Below are 24844 nucleotides of genomic sequence, written 5' to 3'. Positions count from 1 at the left end.
TCCTCTTTAGACAAAAATATTGAAATTAAGGGGCAGGGCCAAAAAGGCAGTAAAAAAAAAAAAAAAAAACATGTATGCTGGCAAATTGACCTTCTGTTTGAAGTAAAGTGACCTGGGATCCATAGTGGTTTTATATTTTTCACAGCCATATTGCATAAATTTAGGATTTTCATTGCATTTGGATTATTTTTTCAAGAGATGGCAGCATGCATCAGCTCTGAGTCACATTTATTTGCATTTCCATGTAGGCTTGTGAAAAGAGCAAACATTTGTCAAAAGAAAGGAGAAATAGCCAAGACCCTTAAGTCAAATAAGTCCGAGATTCAAACCTTGACATTTCCCTAGACGTTGGCGAACAGCCCGATAGTGACAAAAGGAACTAATAATATTACAAATATTAGTTCTACTAATTTCAATAATACTGTGCTTGGTACAAGGTATCAACACACAAAAACAAATTTCAGCTTACTGTTCAGACAATACATGAAAAAGAAAGTGAAATTTAAAAAAACTAAGGCTGTCCTGTTAACTTTAGCGCCGTAAACTGTATATAGGAGAGATATATATATATATATATATATATATATAAAAATATGTACATACATGACCATTTTCTGTCTGATAATGTTCCTTCTGAGAGCTTCTCACAGCTCCACTGTCTCTTTCTTTAGCACTCGCGTAGCACCAGTCACACTTGATCTGCACAGTGATAGAAGTAAAAACAAGAATAGATTGCTGGTTTTCGCATAATCTGTAGAGCCATGATATAAACAAATGGTCTCTAAATTACACCCCCAACTGTGTATTTTTATAGTTTGGTTAGTTGTAATTATTTGCCTCATTTTGTAGTGTTTCAGCTTCTTCATTTTTGCATTTTAAAAAGGTAATTTCCTTCCAACGGAAGTCAGTGATGGCGATCCACTGAGAAGCCATTCATCGTAGTGATCAAGGTTGGTCCCTTTACCTTTCCCAACAAGTCCCTTTAAGGTCTGTGTGTTTTCCTAGGTTGAGTACAGTACAGTCTGATCTCCGTGCACGACACTGGGCGAGGTTTCAGTGTGGTTGCTGAGGACCGGCGTGGATCAGTAAAGTTCTGGGAACAACAGGGAAGATGTGAAGACAGGTTCAGGGCTAAAAACAGGCCTTTCGGGAGTCTTTTCTTTTTTTTTTTTTTTTTTTAAAAAGTCTCACAGACTGCTGCTGTTTTTTTTTTTTTTACAAGAGCAAAAACGACGTCAGACATGTACAAACTAACCCGCCGAAATAGGGTGCGTTTCAACACTCGGGCTCTTCGCTCTTTATCGCCACGTCAGGCGTTTGCAGTTTGATAACCACCTCAGCGTCCAAGGTCTCTGACTGGACGTTCGGGACAGTTTTGGGGCTCCCCTGGCTCTTCTGGACGGCCATTGTCACCGGCAACTGCACGGTTTGGAGCTGGACGCCTGCGGCCTTCAGCTTCTCCATTGTGACTCCTCCGGCTGCTGGCGCTCCTATCACGAGCTCCGAGCCGTTGACCATGACGGAATTCATGATCCGAGGGTGCGGCGCCATCGCGTGATTGGCCGCCGACACCGTCACGACCCCCGCCCCGCTGCCCGCCTGCGACACCACTAGAGTCTGTGGTTGCGTGGGCACGCTGAGTCTCATCACCTGCGTTCCCGGGCCGACGTTGACAGGCGCCAGGGCCCGGACCGTCAGGGGGCTCCCGAGGAGGCTGATGCCTGCCGGGGAGACGCCGGGCTTGCCGGCGCCCGTGGAGGTCTGGAGGTGACACTGAGCCAACTGGTGCGCCGGGATTGTGATGATCTTGGCCAGCTGGACGGTGATCTTGTCTCCGTTCTCGGCTGTGGCCGGGATCATGGTGGGGATGGTCTGGATCACAACCTACCCAAAATACAAAAAAAAAATATTAAGACCTGTTTAAAACCACATGCCATGCAGTTTAATACCGGTCTCGTAATCATAAAAGTATGAAAGTATGATGGAAAACAAGACATTTCCAGCAGTATATAACAATAATTTCTCAAAATCTATTGAATTAAATGAATGCGACATGGACCCGGATAAGCAGGAGAAAATGAATGCATGAATTCTTAAAAGACGATGCATTCTTTGCTGAAATAGACACTCGTACGCTGTAGCTGCAGGAGTGACCTGCAGATGCCCTGCTGTGGCAGCGGATCACTTTCCACACGTGCACACCTTCTGTTGCGAGTTGGCGTTCCCGGCAGAAGAGTTGGTGAGGAGGGTGGTGTGGCCGGCGGCCCCCGTTGTCCCTGTGGGCTGCTGCACGGCAACTGTGGAGATTTTCTGACCCAGTGAGGTTGTCATGACGACAGGCACCTGCATTGCCACCCGCACCGTCCTGTAGATGAGACGGCGAGACAGCACACCGAGTCAAAAGTCAATACTTACTGTTGGGGAAAATACGGCGCCGCTTGCATTAGCACTGCTAATAGGGCTGTGCAATTAATCAACATTTTAAAACCGGGATTATGATTTCGGCTCCCTATGATCACAAAAACAGAATAAATCGAAAAAACAATTGTTTAGATCATTACGTTTTGCAAGTTAACTCTTATTTTCTTTTGTGTTCTGAATGAAAAAAATGAGTCTAACCTGGGCCCGGTGGCGGTAGGGATGATAGCCGTGTGCGTCTGCTGGATCTGACTCCCATCCGATGCTCCTGAAACAGACACTATCCTTTGTATCCCCGCCACCATCGCTGCTGCTGCGCCACCTCCTCCTGCCACTGTCCTGCTGCCCGCGGCGACAGTAGCGTGGGCCGCGTTGGCCCTGTTCCCGCCCCGCAGGATGTTGGGCTTCTTGGAGGATGACAGCTCGGCTTCCTGCAGCAGCATGTCTGACGGAGGCACCACGCGCTCGTAGGATGCGCTCTCGGAGCCCATCAGGTCGTCGGGGTAGGGCATCTCCGCCTTGTCATCGTCGATGATGACTATGTTTTTGGGCATCTCTTTGAACTGGTAAACCAGCCGCTGGCCCTCTACTTTGGCAAGGATGCCGCGCTGGTAGTAATATCTGAGGGAAAAGGACAACCAGGATGGTTACACACACACACACACACACACACACAGAGACAGAGACAGAGAGAGATATAGGAAAATAAGCGATAACGTTGGACATCGCGATAACGATATTCCTGAGATAAATAAACATATTAAAGTGTACTGTTCTGCATTTCTGCTGCTTTCAGTATTCTGCTAAGATACAACAAATGTTGAATTTAAAACAAATGAAATCATTTCTTTTATTGAACAAATTGAACATTGAATTGAATATAAAAGGCACCACTAAAAAAAGAATGACATTAACATTTTAAAGTGCCGTTTTCTACTGATATTTTCTTTCAACTAACATAAAAAATCTCTGAGTGTCTTTCGCGATATGTTTATTGGTATCAATTTAAAAAAAACAACAACTATGAAACACGTGGCCGGGTTGGTTCAGTGGGTAGAGCGGGCGCACATATACTGAGAAGCGTATGCCTCGGCGCAGAAGGTCCAGGGTTCGAATCCGACCTGTGACGGTTTCCTGCATGTCCGCTTTCTCACCTAGCTGTCCTATCGATTAAAGGCGGAAAAGCCCAAAAAATTATCTTTAAAAAAAAAAAACTATGAAACAGACACACAGACACACACCCCCTCATGCCTACCTGAGTGCCCGTCCCATGGTCTCATAGTTCATGTCTGGCTTGTTCTTGTGTTTGCCCCACAGCTTGGACACAGCCTTTGAGTCGACTAGTTTGAAGATGCCCTTCTCCCTCTGGGTCCACTTGATGTACCTGGGACAGGTGTTCTTGTCCTGGAGGAGGTCCAACAGGAACTCCCATAGGTAGGTGGTGCTTCCTGCTGGATATCAAGCAAAGTTGATGCACTGCTAAATAGTAACCCATATCGGTGCTTTGCACATTATCATGGCAACATATGTATGTCTACATCCATGTTTATCAGAGCCGGTAACAGTAGTACTGTTGGGTACCTTTCCCTTCTCTTGGTTTCTTCTTGATGCCCAGGTCCAGTGAGCCGTGGGAAATAGCTGACTGGTGCGTCTTTGGCTTCCGTCCAGCTGTAACAAGGAAACATTACAAATAGGACTTAATCGTTTTCGACTTCTGCAGTTGAGTCTACCACTAGATGGTGCTCTTGGATCATCTCAATAGCAGTGAGTGTTGGTTTGAGGTTTGAGGTTTGAGGCCTGGGCTTGTGAGGTAAGGTTAATCACAGAGCTGCCAGATGTTTCCCATATAAAACTGTTTACAAAACAGCTTTGCCTTTTTCCAAAGCTCAACTCCCAACACTGCACAATATGGTGCTCATAGTGGGCCTACAACAGCATGAAATAAAGTTTTTAAAAAAAAACAACACTTTTGTGTGCTTTTCCACAGCAAAAAACTAAAAACTACAAGCTCTTTGGATCTACCTCTCTTCTTCCTGACGGGCTCGTAGTCTGGCTCCGGGTCTTCCATCAGGGTGCCAATATTCTCATCATCCTCCTCCTCCTCCTCCTCCTCCTCGCAGTACTCCTCCGTCGATATCTCCACCTCGGTCTCTGTAATCATGTCGGGACGCATGGCGGCGTGAAGGAAGTCTGGCGTCGCAATGCAAGGCGGGATAAAAGCTTCTGGGTGGAGGAGTTCAAAGAGGGGAGAGTTACAATTGTGCTTTGAAACGGCATTGTGAAGTTGTATAAGCGGTTTGGTTGATGAGAAAGGTCACTAGTACATTAGAGCTTACGGAGTAAAGTAGGGCTGCAACTAACGGTTATTTTCATAGTCGATTAATCTGTCGATCAGTTTCTCGATTAATCGATTAGTTGTTTGGTCTCTAAAATGACAGAAAATGGTGAAAAAATGTGGATCAGTGTTTCCCCAAATGCCCAAGATGACTAAAGATGTTCCGATATCGGTATCACCTCCCGATACTGCCTAAAATCCTGGTATCGGTAAGTACTGGAGTTTATGCACCGATCCGATACCACATAATAAAGCCCTAAAGAAAATCTACGTTAAAGTAGTTCATTTATGTTCTTGCAGCGTTCTGCAGCGTTCATTGTTTGTTTGTTCATGTTTCACAAAGAGTTTAACCTGAGCCAGACTGACAACAAAGACAGAAATCATGTCACATCCATACAGGGATAGTAGTATACAGTTGTTAAATCATAATAAAATATATAACACACTGGTATCGGATCGGGACTCGTATCGGCCGATACGCAAGTTCAGGCATCGGAATCGGGAAGAAAAAAATGGTATCGGCTCATCTCTAAAGATGACGTCCTCAAATGTCTTGTTTTGTCCACAACTCAAAGATATTCAGTTTACTGTCACAGAGGAGAGAAGAAACTAGAAAATATTCACATTCAACAAGCTGGAATCAAAGAATTTTTACTTTTGTCTTTAAAAAAAATTAAAAAAAATAAAATAAAAAAAATCACTCAAACCAACTAATCGATTATCAAAATAGTTGGCGATTAATTTAAGAGTTGACAACTAATCGGTTAATCGTTGCAGCTCTAGAGTCAAGTTTCCGACGGAAAAGTTAAAGTTTAACAAGGTTTATTTCATAATTTTGGTCCCTTACACCAGGTGTTCAGCATTGACCAGAATCTATTGGGTTAACTAATACTCTTAAGGTTAAGAAAACCCGATCCATAGAATTCCTATGGTTTTTCCGTAGGGGCTGTGAAACCTCCGCAAAACTTCACTTTGTAGCTTTAAAGAATATTTCAGCTGGAATACGTTACTTTCTGCATGTTCAAACTACAGATAAAAGACCAACCGCATTTAATATGTAACCACACGCCACCATACAGATGAATACAATTATGTTGAGGTAATGATGAAACGTAACAAATACCGGCGAGTTAGTGTGTGCGTTACCTGGGCTACGGTCCTCTCTGAGGCTGGAAGGTGAGTCCATGCGAAGCAGAGCCTCTGCAGCCTCAAAGGTCTTGTCAGAGCAGTGAACACTGGTGCCATGGACAGACGCCTCCACTGAAACACACACAGAATCAATTACAAAATAGTTTAAGGAAAAATAAAAGTTAACTGGTTGAGCCCAGTGGAGTGTTTTACTAAACTACACGAGTTATACTTGATCAATCCCCACAGGGAAAACCAGTGTGCTGCTCTGGGACAATACAACAACACTTTGCTTTCCCATATCTAAGCTAAGAACACATTAATGTAATAATTTCCCAAAAGGAAAAAATACTACTAACAACCGTTTGTCACTGCTATCACACTACCAACACTGTGTTTGTGTGCTGCATAAAAAATGGAACTATATGGCGCCCCCTAGTGAAGACAACTTGCCAAAATGTTATATCAATTTCGGTAAACAACACATTCACTCTGATCCAGGCACAATATGACTGGATGTCAAGTACATGCTTCACAGTAGTCTTCATGATCATGCTTCTATGTTTAACTAGTTTTTTACACTGCACCTTTGGCTCCTGTTTGATGGGACAAGAAACCAAGCTTGGTTCACGATACTGAAGAGTGACATAAGGAACGTAGTCCTTATTTACTATCTCAAATATGGAAAGACACGGCAAGGGACAGTGCTGTTTGAACGAAAAAGGGATTCAGCAATGGAAATGTTACGGGGCCCCATCTGGGACCCTGAGAAGGAACCCAGGAGGACACCTGCTGTCGGTGTCAATCACTGGTGGGAAACGAGACCCCGTTACACCCGCCCTGTCCATGTTTGGCTATCTCACTGGAGGCAACAGGCACGGCATAGGGGAGAAACGGGCTATCTTTAGATTGTCCCACTCATTCAATCCCACTTACAAACAAACAGGACATGCTCGTAGCCGTCACAGCAGAGACCCTATAGCTTACCGGGCTGCCCTTGAAAGCCGGCAGCTGTGCTGTAATAAGACCACCAAAAGGTGTCAGGTCAGAGAGCTGCAGCTTGGCTTGACCTGCATAACCACATACAGTATAGACACTATGGCCATTTCTAGTCTGTCCAAAATGTTAGGGTTTTGACCTGTCCTTAATTACTGAATATTAAAACATTACAAAACATAAAGAATGGTGAAACAAATGTGCCTTACGTGTGGGTAGCATATAATAAAAGCATTCAAATGTTTTCACAAGTTAAGAAAATACCTATTATGAAGCTATACTACTCTGTAACGGCGCCAAGAATGGCAGCAAGTCCGACAAAAAGTAGTGCTGCCTCTGATGACTTCCGTGTTTACAGTTCTCATCCTTTCCCTCCAGTTCTCTTTGAAGAAGCTCACAAATCCTCTTGTCACTCAACCACCGCCTCGCCTCCTATTGGCTCATTCTCCGCTTAACAGCCCGCCCCAGGTTAAATCTCATTGGACTACTGCTGCGTTCTAAACCAGCGCGCATGCTATTGGTACGGGGCAAGTCCGTCAACAACACACCACGCCCTCTCCGTACACAATGCTTCCGCCATCGAAATGGGACACAAATACTTTTGAAATTTGCACACACACAAAAAAAAATGCATTGTTCATCAACAAACTGTTAAGACGCGAGCGAAATCACACAAAAAGTGTACCTGCGGGTCAATGTGGTCGAAGGCTGAAGCCGCACTCGAAACAACTACAACGTTATAGGGAAGAAAGCGAGTGAGCCAGGCCATCCACGCTTCAATCAGCAGCTGTACAACACGATAACGGAAACCACGACACAATTATCAAAACCTCTGACATCGGAAAACTGGGTCAAATTGTGCCCACCGCACCTAAAATTCACAGAAATACAATACTACGGTGCTTACTCTTCAGTAATAGGTTGGTTGGACTGTTATTCGGGCACTATGTGTGAAGACTGTTATTGCACACAATTCCTATAAACGTAACCAACTTAAGACAGCCACTGCTAAATACTACGTACGTCAGCCATAATAACACCAGAGGTGATAACTGACAGTGTGTACCAAATTAATGCCACTAAAAATAAACCCACATGTCCTTCCGACTCAGACAGCGTGGCAAAGACGTAGGAGAGACAACATCTTTGCACTTCCTGGTTGTGCAGAGCCGATCTGCAAACCGTTATTCCAACTCGCGCTGCGGTGGGAAAAAAATCGGCTCCGACATGCAAAACACACTTCGTGCAGATAGCGATCTACTTGTGCAGACTGGCAAGCTCTGCGAACGTTTTTCACCTCTTAAACCGGGTCGGTACACCGTGTAGCAACGCCATGCAGGTTGCTACCAAGGTGATCACTTCCTGATTGCCCTCCATTACTTCACCACACTACTCAGCGGACTGAGGCGCAGCTGTCGAGATTAAAAACACAACCCGTACATTAAAGTGAGCTCCCGGATCGAGGTTATAAATACATAGAGCTACGTTACCGGCTCTGATGAGTAGATCAAGCTGGTTTTCGTGACCCTCATGCTGTAAAGTCGCCATGTTTTCCCCTTGCTGCAGATTCACATTGACTTCTCACTGAATTGTATAGGAAGCCACTAGCTCAGATCACTCCGCAGCTAATGGGAAATCTCCTCGAATTCAACGAGACAGACTACGGCGTCAGAAAGGTATCCCTCCGCAGCCGACACAGGAAATCCTTCCTTCGCCCTCCCCGGCCCTCCCTCACTTGCGTAGCGAGTACGTCAAATAAAGCTGTACTGCTGTGATCACCGTTTTTCAAAATTATTATACTGAAGAAAAACCAATCATTACATTTCAATTACAGAACAAAGTTGCAGTTTGCACAACAAATTGACTGATACGAATGGTAAACTTCAACAAGACATTTCAGTTCAGGTTGAAAACAATGAACACCACCATGTTAAGTAATGACTGTGATTACACATTTGCTGCTCTGTCTAAACTATAGATTAGAATGACTTCACAGCATTTATTTTGTGTTGTTTTACTGATTTAACTAGGATTTTTGCACAAGCCAAATGCACTCAAACTAAATTGGTCAATATATTACAGTTTAGGTCATTTTCAATTCCGTATTTGAAATGGCTTCTTTTGCGATACTAAAACACCTGTGAGGAATATACTGTAAGTTGTGCAGGGCAAAGTTGATATTAAATAAAATGTTATCGTCAACCAACTAAATAACTACTAGTGCAAATAATCTTTTTATTTTTATTTTTTTTACAAAATATTCTTTAGGTTTGCTATAACTTTGTGTGAAATATAAGTTTGGAGGCAACATTCAACTTAATTTCCTAAACAGAATCAGAAGTATTAGAAATATAGGTTGACTGGCATGTGCTTTACACGCAGCTAGCACTTCTACAGTACAAATGCTTTTTGTGGAAGTGTGGTAATTACATCTACAGCATTTTCAAACTTCTTTTTATTTGTGCACCTGTTCTTTTGTTAGGTGTCATTGTATTTTTTTTTTGTCTCTATGAGACTAAACAGACATAATGTAATAAATTACATGAAAACGACAACAATCGTGTATTTCAAGATGACTGAATATCACGATTCGGGGAAAAATATTAATCACGATTTTTTTTTTTTAGCTTAGAATTGATATCACGATTCTCTGCCACGATTTTTTTCTCACGCGTTTATTGCACACATGAACCATTACCAAACAAAACAAATTGGCAGTACCAAACATAGATTAGATCGATTTTGGCACCTATAGCACATAGAGGCTTCAATGAATAAAGAAAATAAAGAACATACTGGCCATTTAAATACAGTAGGCTACCAAAAATAGTGACACATAACACACTGAACTAAATATGGCCCCGATACAGGCTCTATCTGAACTCATTGAACATGTCTTTACATAATTAAAACATGTCAATGTCAAATGCTTTCAATAAATTAACTGAAGGAGAAAAAAAATCAAAGTCATTTAAAAGTTAAATCGTGAACGGGGGTGAATCGAGATCGCGATTTGATAACGATTTATCGTGCAGGCCTAATATGGAGTGATGCAAAAACATTTCCTGGTAATTCTTATCCTGCTTGCAGATGCTTCTAATTAAGATTATGTTGAAGTGGAGTTTAAGGATGTCATTTGGGACGGTGTGAATAAATGCAGCTTTCATTGGTTCAAAATACTAAATTGTCTTTCAGTCCATTTCTTACTTATGAACACTGCACTGGACTGGACACGAGGCACCATTAATAAGAGATAAAGGGATGATTAGAGAGTTAATACTAGCTACCTACTGTATATCACTGTTCAGGAAATAGGTGCCGTCTAAAAATTACCCACAAGGTGGCAGTGTGTAAACAGCCTACTTTACCAGAGCTCCTCACACTGATGCTGGAATCATATGACAAATATGCTGCATTTCAGCCCAACCACAACAAGCACAAGCAACACTGAAAGCTGGAATTTATGAAAGCCATGTGTGGACCTTCTGTCTCTATCTAGATTCACGTGCCACGATTTTCATTACATGTTCTAACCTTTCTAATATCCATAAAGAAATGTGTTAAAAGGTACTACAGACTACAGGCACACCACAAAAACAATATTAAAAAAAAAACAATGGTGTTGGAAGATGTAATAAAAACAATGAGTGAATTTTGATATGGTGGATTCGGTACTAGGATGGAGTCAGGGAAAAATGAACTGCCTGTTTCAACTGATTTGCCACTCTGGCCATGGCACCAGCTGAAAATTCAATTCAAAATTCAAAATCTTTTCAATTGTGTGAATGTGAACCACGGCTCTTTATAGAAAGCTTAGTCTCGCTTTGCCAGACCCTCCTCCACAGCGCTGCGGAGGAGGGTCTGGCGAGTCCACACAACATTCCAGGGTGGGAGGAAAACGTGCTCTGGTTTATTGGCATTTCTTTAAACCAATCACAATCTTCATGGGCGGCGCTAAGCGCCGGACACAATGACGTTGCCGCTGCAAAACAGCCTCGGGAAGGAACTTGTTTTGGTGGAACGTGTGTACTTTCAAAAGCTGTTTTATGGCGCTTTTCCATTACATGGTACCTGCTCGACTCGCCTCGACTCTACTAAAAACTACTACTCTAAAAGTACCTGGTACCTGCTAACAGGTACTTCTTTTAGTACCACCTCAGTCGAGGTTCCAAGCGAGCTGAGGCGATACCAAAAGGTGACGTGAAAGCGACAGAGGGGGGTGTCCTGAGCAAACCCGCCATTTTTAAATAGTTTAGCCAGCTGCGTTTTTTTTTTGCTGCCTCATGAAATGTGTCTTCTGGCTGTGGCAACAACAACACACCTTCCACGTTCTGTGTGTGTGTGTGTGTGTGTGTGTGTGTGTGTGTGTGTGTGTGTCGCGTTAGGTCACGGCAGTTTACTGCGGCGCCGCTATGACGACCAGCCACGCTGAGGCGGTACTAAAATCTGCAATGGAAAACGGACGCACAGTGAGGCGAGTAGAGTCGAGGCGAGTCGAGCAGGTACCATGTAATGGAAAAAAGTTTAAAATTCCAACATAAAGAAAGCGGAAGGTAACAGACATCTGGCCTAAAAACAGGGACATACGGCGGAAGTTCCGGCAGCACCTGAACTATCTCGAACTATCCAAGTGGATCGCTGGATGGTTAAAGCAAAATTATAAATGATCAGAAATCTCTCACAAGTCTAGAGCTAATGTCTTGTTTCTGAAACATGCAGCCCATGAAAGTAAACGGTACAACAGCACCCAGAAATGGGAACTGTGCACCAACAATGGTAACAGGATGTAGAAAAAGAAACAGGAGACAAATTTCCCGTTAAGGTTGCTTAACGACCAGGGTTTGGTAGTGGAGTGAGTCATCTGATGCACTAACCTATAGTGCCAAAAGGAACAATATGAGGGGACATTACGTCCAATTTCTGGTGAATACAGGAATATTCATGTCTCACCTGGCTCCCCTTCTGTCTCCACCTCCTGCTCATCGCCCACTTCCTGCATCAGGTAGGCCTCGTCGTCACACACAAACACCTGGGCTGAGTAACCTTGCTCGCCGGCCATGCTGGCGCCGGGTACCTCCTCCACTATGACTGCTGGGTAATCCTCAGCCTCCTCTCTGTCCTGTACTTCTTCATAGGCCTCCTCAGCTTCACACTCGCCTTCTACCTCCCCTTCAAACTCCAAGTCCACCTCACACTCTCCCTCCTGCAGGGGAAAGGGATTGCGGTTCGAAAGAGAGCGAGGCAGTCAAATAGTTTTCAATAAGAGAAATAAGACAGATATGAGAAAAGAAGGCAAGATTCTGTTGTAAACTGCCGTTGCCGGATTAAGCAGAATGTATGCTTCTGCGGGGGCTCTACACAGAGCTTACGCCGTAGTCTACGTAAGTGGCCTGAGGTTTATACTTGTGCGCTGGTGTCTGCGTCGTTCTAGCGAGTGGCGCAAAAAATGGGAATGCACTATATGCGGCGCATAGGGGCGCAGCACAACGGGGGGCGCCAAAGTGATGGTTAAAAAAAAAAAAAAAAAAGATTATTTTTTTCAATATGTAGCTGCTGTTGTGCATTTCCAGATCATTTCTGCATTTTCTCAATGTTATTATATAACATTTTAGAGGACTAACTAGAGTAGGCGCCCTGTCTCATAAGATTCCATCATAGAATGTTGACATAGAAGAGGGAGGGGGAGGGGAGGGAGCGGGTGGGCGCTGTGAGCGCTGAGTGAGCAGGTACGAGCGTACGAGTAGTAAGTTGCTGTCTATGGAAAAAGAGCAAAGCAAAACAGCTGTTGGGGCTAAAACTAGAAAAAGAAAGAGGGAAAAGGAGATGACATGTCAAGGGATGCGACAGCAGTTAAATAAGTGGATGGTGAGAGGCAACAGGTAGGATTTAAAGTGTGACGTCTGTGCTTGGAGGCTTGCAAATATTCATGTTAACAGACTAGCTAGCGTTTGCTAACACTGGGAATGTAGCAGCCAAATGGGGGTTTACGGCTAGCTTACAATATGCAAAAAACGAGGTTGCTGAGCTGAAAACTGATAAATATAAAAGGTAGCATGTACAATAAATGACAATCATCTGGAAAACATAACTAATGCTATAACTCTGGTTTACCATGGAATCATGTATAGATTTGCTACCAAACTTGGAGGCTTGCAAATATCCATGTTAACAGACTGGCTTGTGTTTGCTAACTTGATGCAAACCAATGTTGCTGATAGCTACATTTAGATTTTGGTTAAACCCTATGGTACCAATCCCATTCAAGACATATCTCAATTTTATTAAGGTCAAATAACAACTGGTAAATATAAGGTAGCATGCACAATAAATGACACAACCTTACTGCATAATAGTTGTCTTATCTGATGCAACGGACCAATCACAGGTATTGCGGTCTGCGTCGCCGCGCCGTGTAGTTACATTTTTTGAGAGGTGCACGTGAGGCTACGGCGTAGGGTCGGTATCTACGCGGTACCTACGTGTGTACCCATGACGTGAACTTAGCGCAGGAGCATAAATTGGGCTTTGCTCTTGCTTGCGTCTGACCCACCTGCTCGGGGTCCTCTTCAGCTGCGACATACTCCACCACCGTCCCACCAGCGTCAACCAGCACCACTGAGGCCATGACTCATGCTCCTCAGGGATCAGCGGTCACAGCCGGCGATTAGCCACAGCACCTCTTGTCTGGTGGACTCACCCAGTTGGGTGAATAAAGGCCCCCTGGAGAGAGAAGACACACTGGGTAAACAAAACTTGGTTCAACACAATGAAGTCTGTGATGCAGATTTGGTCAAAGCTGAGTTTTACGGTGAGTTTGACGATGACAGGAGTCTGCCTATTTCCCTATGTTAGCCCTGCGTTGTGTGTCCTTGATCAAAACAATGAATGTCTACCACCTCCACAGTTGTTGTTATATATATATATATATCTCTATCTATCTTCATTGCTCACACTTAACAACCTGAACAATTCTCTTTAAAATGAAAAATCACATGGCTTAAATGCAACCAGCCCAAACCTTCCTCCATCCGTCCCAGCTTTAGACACAGGCTTCAAAAAAGGCCGGGATCTCTCGTATCTCTTCCATCTCTTTCCTTTGTTCTGCAGGAAGTGCCTGTCTGCTATTACAGGAAGAAATGTACTGACAAGAAGCCAAGTGAGTTCCTTAAACACGCACACAGTGTCCAGTGTGAGATCTAGCCATGGTAACAGTTGCTAGGAACCACAGGGCCCTCAGTCCCTGTTCGGTGCTGCTCTGCAGGGTGACAACAGGATGTAAGACAAAGGGAATGCAGGAGCATGGAGGGGCAGACAGATATACACAAACTGCATGACGCTGTTCAAACTGATGCTCCACCTGCTCTGCCTTTACTCAGTTTTTAAAGAGCTGACTTGGCCACTGACCTACTGGGATTTGATATATTGTTACACTGGTCAGTGTTTACAACATGATCCCTCCTTGGAGCAGCAGCGCGTGTGGGATTGTGTTCAGACAGATATTCTGAATATAAAGACTATAGAGAGTGGTGTCTTTTTTGGCCTTTTTAGTGTTAAAAGTGAAACATATTGCTTGAAAATACAAACTATAAAGCATAAATCCAACCTGTCTCGATTGTCCAAGTATGTAAACTAAGCAGCCTAACAGTGTCATGTCAGAATAAAACACGTCTTACATTTTACTTATAATACTGGGACTAACTACCTCCACCCTGCAATACATAAACAATGCTCTTCTACATGGATCATGAACCGGTGAGGATGCTGATTTTTGTGTAGGACAGGACATGCAGCTTTGGCATGATACGGATATATGTATGTAGCCATCAAGTGCATATTCATATATCATTCTACAGCTGTTCACGTTTAAAGCATAACTGCTGGAGACATTAAAAAGTCAGCCAGAGACGTTTCTACGTCTAAAGGCTCTGACAAACCAACCCGACGGCCGACCGTCAGCAGAAAAAGGCCTCCACGAGTTGGTCAAAAAAGTGCCTCGGAACACACCAAAGCGACACCGACTTGAGCGACGTTCTGCGCGTGCGCAAGACGTAATACGTCTCCATAACAGCATTGTATTGTCGCCCAAAAAAATGAAAACCGGCAGCTGTACGAACCAAGGGGGTAAGCTTCTCCTCGAACACGTAGCTCCTATGGCGCCATTTTGATGCTACCAAGCCATCACCTCCTGTTAGCATTCCATTGACTGCCATTCATTTTGGCGCCAATTTGACAGCGAATAACTTTACATCTGAAGCGTTTAAAGACTATTTGTCCATTGTTTATTTCAAAAGAAACGCGACAATGTATAAAAGGCTCCATTACCTTGTATCTCACATTATGGCTCTGTAGCAGACGCGACTACTTACTGTCGCATAGTAGAGGAATTACCGTACAGTACAGGAGAAGCTCGCAGACAGTTTCGACTTACATTAGCTGTTTAAGTTTAATTACTAATGTTAACTAGCATTTTAGTTAGCAATAATTAGCCTGTGCCTATGTTATCTCCTTACATATACCTACGCTCTCCGTCTCTGCAAGATTAGGAATGATTGAGATTTCTCTTGGCACAGCTACCAGAAGACCTCCAACTTTCAGACAGGTTGCTCACGTCACATTTACGTCTTCAAGCTCAGTTGGAGGCTGCTCAGTAACGCTCAGCCATCACTGGAAAACTGCTTCTAATATCCATCACTGGTCTCCGTCCAGAGTAACGGGATCTGTTGGTCCATTTTAAATATGTTAATGGTACGAACGCATGGGTCTGGCTTCTCCGGAATTTTAAAGCCAGCCCATCATGGCTGCTATTTCGGAATACGATCTCATAATTTACGAAAATAGTTCACCGAAACGTGTTTCTGAAAACATTTTAAGCGAGAAATAGGCCGTGCAGTTGCTGAATCTGTCTTCATTTCAGATCGACAAAGGTCAGTTTAAAAGATTTTCGTCAGATTTTGAGAGACTCTAGTCACGCTCAACCCGCTCGTCATTTCCGGGTTAGCACTCCACCAATCAGATTGGTCACTGAGTCCGACTGCCCGCCCTCCGACCCAGCAAGTCAGGTCGGCCAAAACGGATGCCGATGGCCCCTCCGACGGACGACGGCACGGAACACACAGAACAGACTCGAGTCACTGACCTCGCCAGACTGTCCGACGGGCGATAATCGGGTTGGTGTGTCAGGGCCTTTACGGATGTGACATTAGCTTTATTATATAGCTAGCAACAGCTGATAAAGGTCTACTAGCGACAGTTGTCATTTCAGCCAGCCAATTCAACATTTACCAGCTAGAAATACTAGCAGTTAAACTACCTCAGTCTGAAATCAATCACCCTTGTTTTGAAAAGAATTTCAATGGTCAACCTGCCATAAACTGCATATGTGCTGTGCATGAGCGGAAAGCTTAACAGGCGTAGCAACAGTAACTAAGGGAGGCGGAGCTTAACACACTTCATGCCGCGATTGAGCAGGTAAACTGGGGGTTTGAAATTCTCACTGCAAGTTCTCTACTCCCACAAATCAGGAGAACATGTCTGAAAGTGTGCATCCTTATTCCTATTGGTCCAATTCCTCCCATTCTCTACCCTCTCTGTGACATTTGCCTTTAGATGTGTTTGGACCTCTATGGTTTGGATAGGCTGGCTTTGCCAGACCTTCCTCCACAGCGCTGTGGAGGAGGGTCTGGCTAGTCCACACAGCATTCCGGGATGGGAGAAAAACGTGCTCTGGTTTATTGGCATTTCTTTAAACCAATCACAATCGTCATGGCCGGACGGAGCCACGGTGCCGCTGCAAAATAGCCTCGGGAAAGAACTTGTTTTGGTGGAACGTGTGTACGTTCAAAAGTTGTTTTAGTCGTGCAACAGAAAACTCAGATTGGACAGATGGTCTAGCTAGCTGTCTGGATTTACCCTGCAGAGATCTGAGGAGCAGTTAACCATAGTCCTCAGAAATCCACCGGCGTTTAAAATGCCAACACAAAGAAAGCCCAAGGCAACGGACCTCCGGCCGAAATGAGGGACATCCGGCGGAATTTCCGGCGGCACCTGAGCAATCCCGGAAGGGGAACGTCATTGATATAGACTATGGTTTGGACGACACTATGTTTGACACTTTATTTTTTAACATGAACAAGGTCACAAACAGAACAAACTCTATTCTCCTCATCAAGCACAGCACATCTCCCCACTTGTACCGCCAAGGCAGCCCAACCTCTGCTTAAAGATAATCCCACGCAACATTCTTCAAATTCTTCTGTACAAACAGAGACAAGGATTAGAAATAACAATAACTCTCTCACTGGCACTTCCATTTTTTCCACATGTTCCAGTGTAAAAGTAATGACACATTTCAAAATAGCCAGAACACTGAATGTAAAAGCCATTCCATGCATTTCTAAATTTGTACAAACTGACCATACAACAACGTCCTCGAACATGGTGTGTCAGTGTGACATGCTTGGTTAGTCTAACTGCTGTATAATGGATGAGCCATGCTGTGCTGGGGTTTCCTCCGCTACTGAGACCAACATGCTATCAGCTCGGATGGAAATCCTCTGTTCGATTATTCAACAGCATGGAGCAGACACTCATCTACAGCTGTATGTTCTGTTTAGGAGGGGCTGCGTTAATTCAGATTTGCAGTATGCATGCATGCAGGGGTTATGTGATACACCCACATGTCTCCCAGAAGGGCATCTGACTGGTATGTGCTGCTCCAGAGTCCCAGGAAATCAGGTACTTTATATACTTTACTCCCCTCCAATCTCTATTTCCTTCCATTCTAACTCTTCGTTTGAATATTTTATACTTCACCTGTTGTTTCATGCATGTTATTCTCTGGCACAGACACAGGCTAACCAAAGAAGGGTGTGTACACGTGCTGCACTACGTGCCGTGGTTTTGCCGTTAAACTGACAAGTTATTATGTAAGCTCATGGAAGAGTTGGAGATTGTGACACACTGGGTTTTTGTAATACAGTGGTGTGAAAAAGTGTTTGCCCCCCTTCCTCATTTCCTGTTCCTTTGCATGTTTGTCACACTTAAGTGTTTCGGAACATCAAACCAATTTAAACAATAGTCAAGGACAACACAAGTAAACACAAAATGCAATTTGTAAATGAAGGTGTTAATTATTAAAGGTGAAAAAAAATCCAAACCATCATGGCCCTGTGTGAAAAAGTGATTGCCCCCCTAAACCTAATAACTGGTTGGGCCACCCTTAGCAGCAACAACTGCAACCAAGCGTTTGCGATAACGTGCAATGAGGCTTTTACAGCGTCCTGGAGGAATTTTGGCCCACTCATCTTTGCAGAATTGTCCTAATTCAGTTACATTAGAGGGTTTTCGAGCATGAACGGCCTTTTTAAGGTCATACCACAACATCTCACTAGGATTCAGGTCAGGACTTTGGCTAGGCCACTCCAAAGTCTTCATTTAGTTTTTCTTCAGCCATTCGGTGGTGGACTTGCTGGTGTGTTTAGGATCATTGTCCTGCTGCAGAACCCAAGTTTGTTTCAGCTTGAGTACACGAACAGATGGTCGGACATTCTCCTTCAGGATCTCTTGGTAGACAGCAGAATTCATAGTTCCTTTTATCACGGCAAGTCTTCCAGGTCCTGAAGCAGCAAAACAGCCCCCAGACCATCACACTACCACCACCATATTTTTACAGTTGGTATAATGTTCTTTTTATGAAATGCAGTGTTCCTTCTACGCCAGATATACTTGGACACACACCTTCCAAAGAGTTCCACTTTTGTCTCATCGGTCCACAGAATGTTGTCCCAAAAGTCTTGGGGATCATCAAGATGTGTTCTGGAGAAATTGAGACAAGCTTTGATGTTCTTTTTTGCTCAGCAGTGGTTTTCTCCTTGGAACTCTGCCATGCAGGCCATTTTTGCCCAGTCTTTTTCCTGATGGTGGAGGCATGAACGCTGACCTTAACTGAGGCAAGTGAGGCCTGCAGTTCTTTGGACGTTGTTGGGGGGTCTTTTGTGACCTCTTGGATGAGTCGTCGCTGCGCTCTTGGGGGTAATTTTGGGCGGCCGGCCACTCCTGGGAAGGTTCACCACTGTTCCATGTCTTCGCCATTTGTGGATAATGGCTCTCACTGTGGTTCGCTGGATTCCCAAAGCTTTGGAAATGGCTTTATAACCCTTTCCAGACTGATAGATCTCAATTACTTTCTTTCTCAATTGTTCCTGAATTTCTTTGGGTCTCGGCATGATGTGTAGCTTTTAAGGATCTTCTGGTGGACCTTACTGTGTCAAGCAGCTCCTATTTAAGTGATGCCTTGATTGTGAACAGGTGTGGCAATAATCAGGCCTGGGTGTGGCTAGAGAAATTGAACTCAGGTGTGGACAACCACAGTTATAGTATGTTTTAACAAGGGGGGCAATCACTTTTTCACACAGGGCCATGATGGTTTGGATTTTTTTTCTCCTTTAATAATAAACACCTTCATTTACAAATTGCATTTTGTGTTTACTTGTGTTGTCCTTGACTTTTGTTTAAATTGGTTTGATGTTCCGAAACACTTAAGTGTGACAAACATGCAAAGGAACAGGAAATGAGGAAGGGGGCAAACACTTTTTTCACACCACTGTATATCCAATGACTACCATCAAAGTCATTTCATTAGAGAGTCAGAAAGAGATTAAGTGAAAAGGTCAAAGTTAGGGCTGGGTACCAAGCTTCAATAGTTCAAGGCACCGACCAAATTGTAGTATATATATATATATATATATATATATATATATTATCAAAAATGTCTTTTCATTTAATACCTAAGGAGTAAATTTCGCCTAGCAGTTTTCCTCAGATTAGGGTGTCATCTAAATCATGGTTGCAGCTGACGCCGTTGTCCTGCTCCGCGCCCTGCTACGCCCTGCTACACCCTGCTACACCCTGCTACGTCCTGCTACACCCTGTAACGCCCTGCAGTGCCCTGCTACACCATGAACTACTACAACTACTACTTCTAGCCATAGTTCCATTATCTTTATTGTGACTATTATTGCCACTGTTCATCACACCCCCAACCGGCACCGTCAGACACCGCCTACCAAGAGCCTGGGTCTGTCCGAGGTTTCTTCCTAAAAGGACGTTTTTCCTCGCCACTGTCGCACTAAATGCATGCTCTTGGGGGAATTACTAGAATTGTTGGGTCTTTGTAAATTCTAGAGTGTGGTCTAGACCTACTCTATCTGTAAAGTGTCTTGAGATAACTCTTGTTATGATTTGATACTATAAATACAATTTTATTAAACTGAATTAAATCTCATCAGTGTCAGTGAGCCAATTAGCATGCAGCATGCTTGTACCAAGATCTAATAATGCTGCTGACCGGCTGTCCTACATTACAAGTCGTAGAGTCATGCAGGAAACACACAGCAACAGGAGTCACATGTGTGTATTTTGAGAGGCTTGACTACAGTGTGCGTCTCATAAGTGTAAAGCAGCTGAAAAATAAAAAAAACAGATTGTACCGTAATGTTGTAATGCCTTTAAAATTGGTATCGGGGGAAAAAAAATCGTTCAGGAACCGGTATAGAAGTCAAGGTATCGTACTGGCACCAATATCGGAATGTTTTGAACGATATCCAGCCCTACTCAAAGTGCAGTGTCTTGTATGTGGTGCCTATATGTTAACACTTGGCCAACAGAATGATCTGGCACTAAAATGACGGCATACATCAGTATGGAAATAAACTGTCATTGCAGCGCTGTGTATGTTCTTTCTCCCTTTAATGCTATTCCTTTTATTTAGTTCTCTAGTTTATTTCCACTACTAAGGTGTTAAGATAACTCATCTCAGTGCACAAATACAGACAATCTGCACAATACAATGTGCAAGATCACAAAGTATGAAACGTGCACACTACAGGCAGATTCAAAATGTGCGTGCGCGCATACACCCACACCCACACACACACACACACACACACACAAGCTGGTAGGAGTTGAGTCGCTCAAGCAGGACTTGCAGGTTGAATTGATTCAAACAGGTATTACAGGACCTGCTGGACGACCGGGAACACGTGGCTGCCTGGTCGCTTCTGAGCTCAAACATAAATGAGTCAAGAGGCTGCACTATTACCACTGCGACACACTAGTTAATTCAAAAACTACCAGCAAGTTTCATGTTAATGAAAGGAATTCATATTTAAATAAAGTCAAAAGCAGCCTTTTCACTTCTAAAAATTAGCTACTAGTCATGTTAGTATTCCAGGAATTGAATATATTTCTGCTGCAATGAAAGTATATCCTGGGATAAGAGCTACAGCTACATGTGTCAAATCCAGTTCACTTTTAACCTTTGATTACCAGGGTGGAAGCACACGATTAGCTTGATTCTTTAACAAATGGTGTTCTGGTTCATGGTGAGTCAGTAGCAGTCTCGCGACTTTACAAAACACAGCAGAGTCATCCTGACAGGACAACTTTGCCCACTATGAAATCCCAACAAACGCATCAAGACTAAAAAAGGGAAAACGGTCCAAGGGAAAAGTCCAAACTTGCCTTGCCACAGAAAGGTTGATGCGAGTCAAAATGCAGGCCTGCATCTTTACTTGGCTGCTGTTAAAAAATCCACAAAGAGGAGAATGAAAGAATGATGCTTTCTTGTCGAAGGAAAGCAACAGGACTTTTTGGCACCTCTCTCTCTGCCTGTCTCTGACTTTCTCCCACACCTCCTCTCTGTCTGTCTGACATCCATCCATCCATCCATCTGGCCATCCATCTCCTCTTTCTGCCTGCCTGCTCACTGTCTGCCTGTTCCCTGGGTGGAAGGAACCTCTCAGAGCGAGTCAGCACTTCTCAGACCCTGCCCTGAGCTCAGATCACATGACAAGGGTGGAACACACACACAGACACACACACACACACACACACACACACACACACACAGTCACATGATCTTTCAACAACAGAGCTTTTGTTCCAAGTAACTGGGGCTGCAAGTAAAGATACAACGCCCTGCCTTGTGCCTTGCCCTCCACCAACACACACATGCACAGACACAATAATGACACAACGAGCAAATGAAATGGCAACCATGACCTCAGGATTTACTTGACATCCACCCATACCCATATACATACACACACACACACACACACACACACACACAAGTTCGACTATAATTCAGTTGCTCCAATGATATGGTCATGAAGTGGTGTATACATTCTCTGCAGTGTTTTAGTGTCTGCTGTCGAAATAAGCCAGTTTGTTCTATAATACAAATTTGTCTTGCCTAATATTTTAACATTGAGATACTTAAGAGGGGTGGGGGAAATGGCAGCAAATTGTGTTAACTATACTCTCACACATAACCAACACCAACAGATAAACTGTACTATATCACGTCTTAAACCTTAGCATGTTAAGAAGTTACAGGAAGCTGCAACTGAATAAAAAATGTGCAAGTTTGGAAAAATGAGCCTTTAACATTATGCTTAGTGCTGAAACAATTAGTCCATTAATCAATGACCTGATCGACCGAAAACTATTTGCCAACCACTTTGATAATCGATGTATCCATTAAGTCCTTCATCAAGCAAAAATGCCAAATACATACAGGATCAAGCATCTGAAATGTGAGGATTTTTCTTTTTTCTTATGTCATTGTGAATTACAGAGCTGATCTTAATTCATCACAACCCTCTGCACAAATTCCAGTGGAACTCAGCATAACACACACACACACACACACACACACACACACACACACACACACAGCCTCCCACTGTAACATGCAACCACAGTTTAATGATGGATGTTGTCCCCCCCCATCATCCATCCATCTCTTTGGTACCAATCCCTCTTTTCTCGACAGGCCTCTCATAATTTAGCCCCATTACAAGGCTGAGCAAAAGGCAGGCTAGTCAATCATTTACCAGCACAAAGCACACACACTTCAGTAGCCTATACAGCTCACACTGGACACAGCAGGTCCAGGCCCCTGGCCTCTGGGAACTAAACAACACTACCTCACCACACACAATCAAAACTGCCACTAAAGCATAACAACCGGTAACTTAAAAAAAATAAGAATACTGTGCTACACTACGACATTATGTTAATGCTAATTTACAGTGTGGTCAAAGATAGGTAGAGAGGTAGGGGGCGGTGCTCAGGAAATTACATGGGGAAACTATTGTGTTTTTTCATCCATCAAACACAAGTTGAATGTTTGATTTTAAACAATTACTTGATTATGATTAGCTATATTTCTCACATTTTGTTTACTAAACAACTTGCTGTTAAAACATCAACAATAACAAAAATCACTTCCCACATATTCCAAACTACACTTTCCAAATAAACGAAATTATATGAAGAAGAAAAAAGAAAATAGTACTAGAAGGGTTATTATCTATTCGAATTTTTCAACAAGCAATGAGAAATTTGAAAAAGCTACAAATAAGAACAGCACGCCACCAGCATCAATGGCCTACTTATCACCACCTGATACTAATGTTACATCACACAGCAGGGTTACAATAATATGCACTCACTTGCTATGCTACAAAGCCAATATAGTTTTAGTGTGTTGACACAAGGCTTGTTTGCTGGTGGTAATACCTCCGACACATAGAAAGCAGTGAGGTTAGATCCTAAATCAAAGTTACCCAGATCACACAGCTGGCTGCCTGTTTGCAATGCTTACAAACGAGAGATATGAAAGACAAGAGAAAGATGTCAGGCATGTACACAGGCCAATTCAATGTTGCAATGATACCTTTGCTCTCCGCCAGCCTTATCAATGAATTATTAGCCAGCGCTTGCATCATTTATGTATTATTTTACATTATATGCCGAGCTGGTCAATGAACTCTAACGCATTTCAAGAACCGTCATTTTTGAGAACACGTCGCACACAAGAGGCAAACTGAATGGAAACAGAGCATTGGCATGAACTTGGCTAACGTTAGCTAGCTAAGTTAGCATTGTGAAAAACAAGCTGTCAGAAAAGAAACACAACAAACCATGTGACTATTGCTGGCTAATGTTTGCTCAGCTCACTTACCGTGAAATTCTTCTCGCTCCTTGCTGGTAACCAACTTAGTTGACAGGCGGACGCCAGCTACTTGACGTTAGCAGGCTGGCTAATGAGAGTTTGCTGTGTGTGCGTGTGTTTGTGTGTTTGTGTGTTTGCGTGTGTGTGTGTGTGTGTGTGTGTGTGTGTGTGTGTGTGTGTGGTGACAACCAGAGACAACTCTCCTCCTCTTAGCCGGACGGCTCTGCTCTGATCCCGCTGCTGCTGTCGAGTGTCAGGCGAGAGTCCCGCTGCTAATGCAAGCTAATTTAGCGTTAACGTTAGCTGTATTCATGTTTAGGAGCCTCTAGACATATGAGTATAAAAACCTCGGTGTTCTTGGGGTTTCATGTGGGACAGTAAACGAATAAAGAAGCAAACGTTTGGTCAGGACGGTGTGCCCTTCTGGAGACTGACTTGAAGTCAGTTACTCTCACAGTACTCTCCGCTTGTTCAGGCGAATTACTCTCGTGACGTCACGCCGTACAATAAACAATCCCCATAATAAACCTTATATGAAAAAAAGAAAAGAATAAACCCTATATACCCCATGTAATAAACTCATCCATTTCAGTTTGATTTGTTTAATTTCAAGTAAAAAAGAAAAGAAAATCCTAAATACTATGGGGTTCCGATTGTGATACTTCCCTGTCCCATCAGTTATAAAGGATAAATGTGTGTCGTTTTATGAGGAATTTATTTTCTTGCTTTTTTTTTTTGCCTTTGGAAAACAAATGTTCACAATGGTCACTAGTTATTACAAAAACCTCCTGGAAAAAAGCTAATATCCATAACCTTAGACAAATGATCAAATAACACGTATCTGTCTCCACCGAGTGGTAAGTGCACTAAAATGTACCACAGTAGCATAGTGCATTACCATGTTGATTAATAATGAACACACAAATAATTGTATGCACAGAAAAAGT

General features: G+C 43.3%; 1 protein-coding gene across 8 annotated transcripts; it reads right to left on the bottom strand.

Annotated features, from left to right (window-relative positions):
* Positions 1-557: 557 nt before the first annotated feature.
* On the bottom strand, positions 558-24300 carry LOC144527856 (ETS-related transcription factor Elf-2-like). Of its 8 annotated transcripts, none has more exons than XM_078266163.1 (10): positions 23907-24300; positions 13428-13597; positions 11828-12080; positions 5900-6013; positions 4441-4641; positions 4000-4086; positions 3674-3869; positions 2620-3039; positions 2203-2365; positions 558-1884 (listed from the first exon to the last, which is right to left on the bottom strand). In XM_078266163.1, exons 2-10 carry the CDS (start codon positions 13500-13502, stop codon positions 1276-1278), a joined length of 2118 nt encoding a protein of 705 aa, XP_078122289.1. In that variant the 5' UTR covers positions 13503-13597; positions 23907-24300; the 3' UTR covers positions 558-1275. The 8 variants fall into 8 exon arrangements, with proteins under 8 accessions (XP_078122289.1, XP_078122315.1, XP_078122282.1 ...); XM_078266189.1 differs by lacking the exon at positions 23907-24300 and adding an exon at positions 21398-21677 and having other exon boundaries at positions 4441-4638; XM_078266156.1 differs by lacking the exon at positions 23907-24300 and adding an exon at positions 21398-21676.
* Between the last annotated feature and the right edge of the window lie 544 nt (positions 24301-24844).

This window comes from Sander vitreus, chromosome 2, assembly GCF_031162955.1.
Source record: "Sander vitreus isolate 19-12246 chromosome 2, sanVit1, whole genome shotgun sequence".
Lineage (NCBI taxonomy): Eukaryota > Metazoa > Chordata > Actinopteri > Perciformes > Percidae > Sander > Sander vitreus.
The sequence above is the reverse complement of the archived record's forward strand: the minus strand, read 5'-3'. Positions and strand labels throughout refer to the sequence as shown.

Bases quoted from the DNA above. Each gene is read 5' to 3' on its own strand.
- LOC144527856 (XM_078266163.1), bottom strand. From the start codon at position 13,502: ATGGCCTCAGTGGTGCTGGTTGACGCTGGTGGGACGGTGGTGGAGTAT. The intron at 2,366-2,619 runs GTTAGACTCATT...TCTCATCTACAG, and splicing joins CCTACCGCCACCGGGCCCAG to GACGGTGCGGGTGGCAATGC. The intron at 1,885-2,202 runs GTGTGCACGTGT...TATTTTGGGTAG, and splicing joins ACGCCAACTCGCAACAGAAG to GTTGTGATCCAGACCATCCC.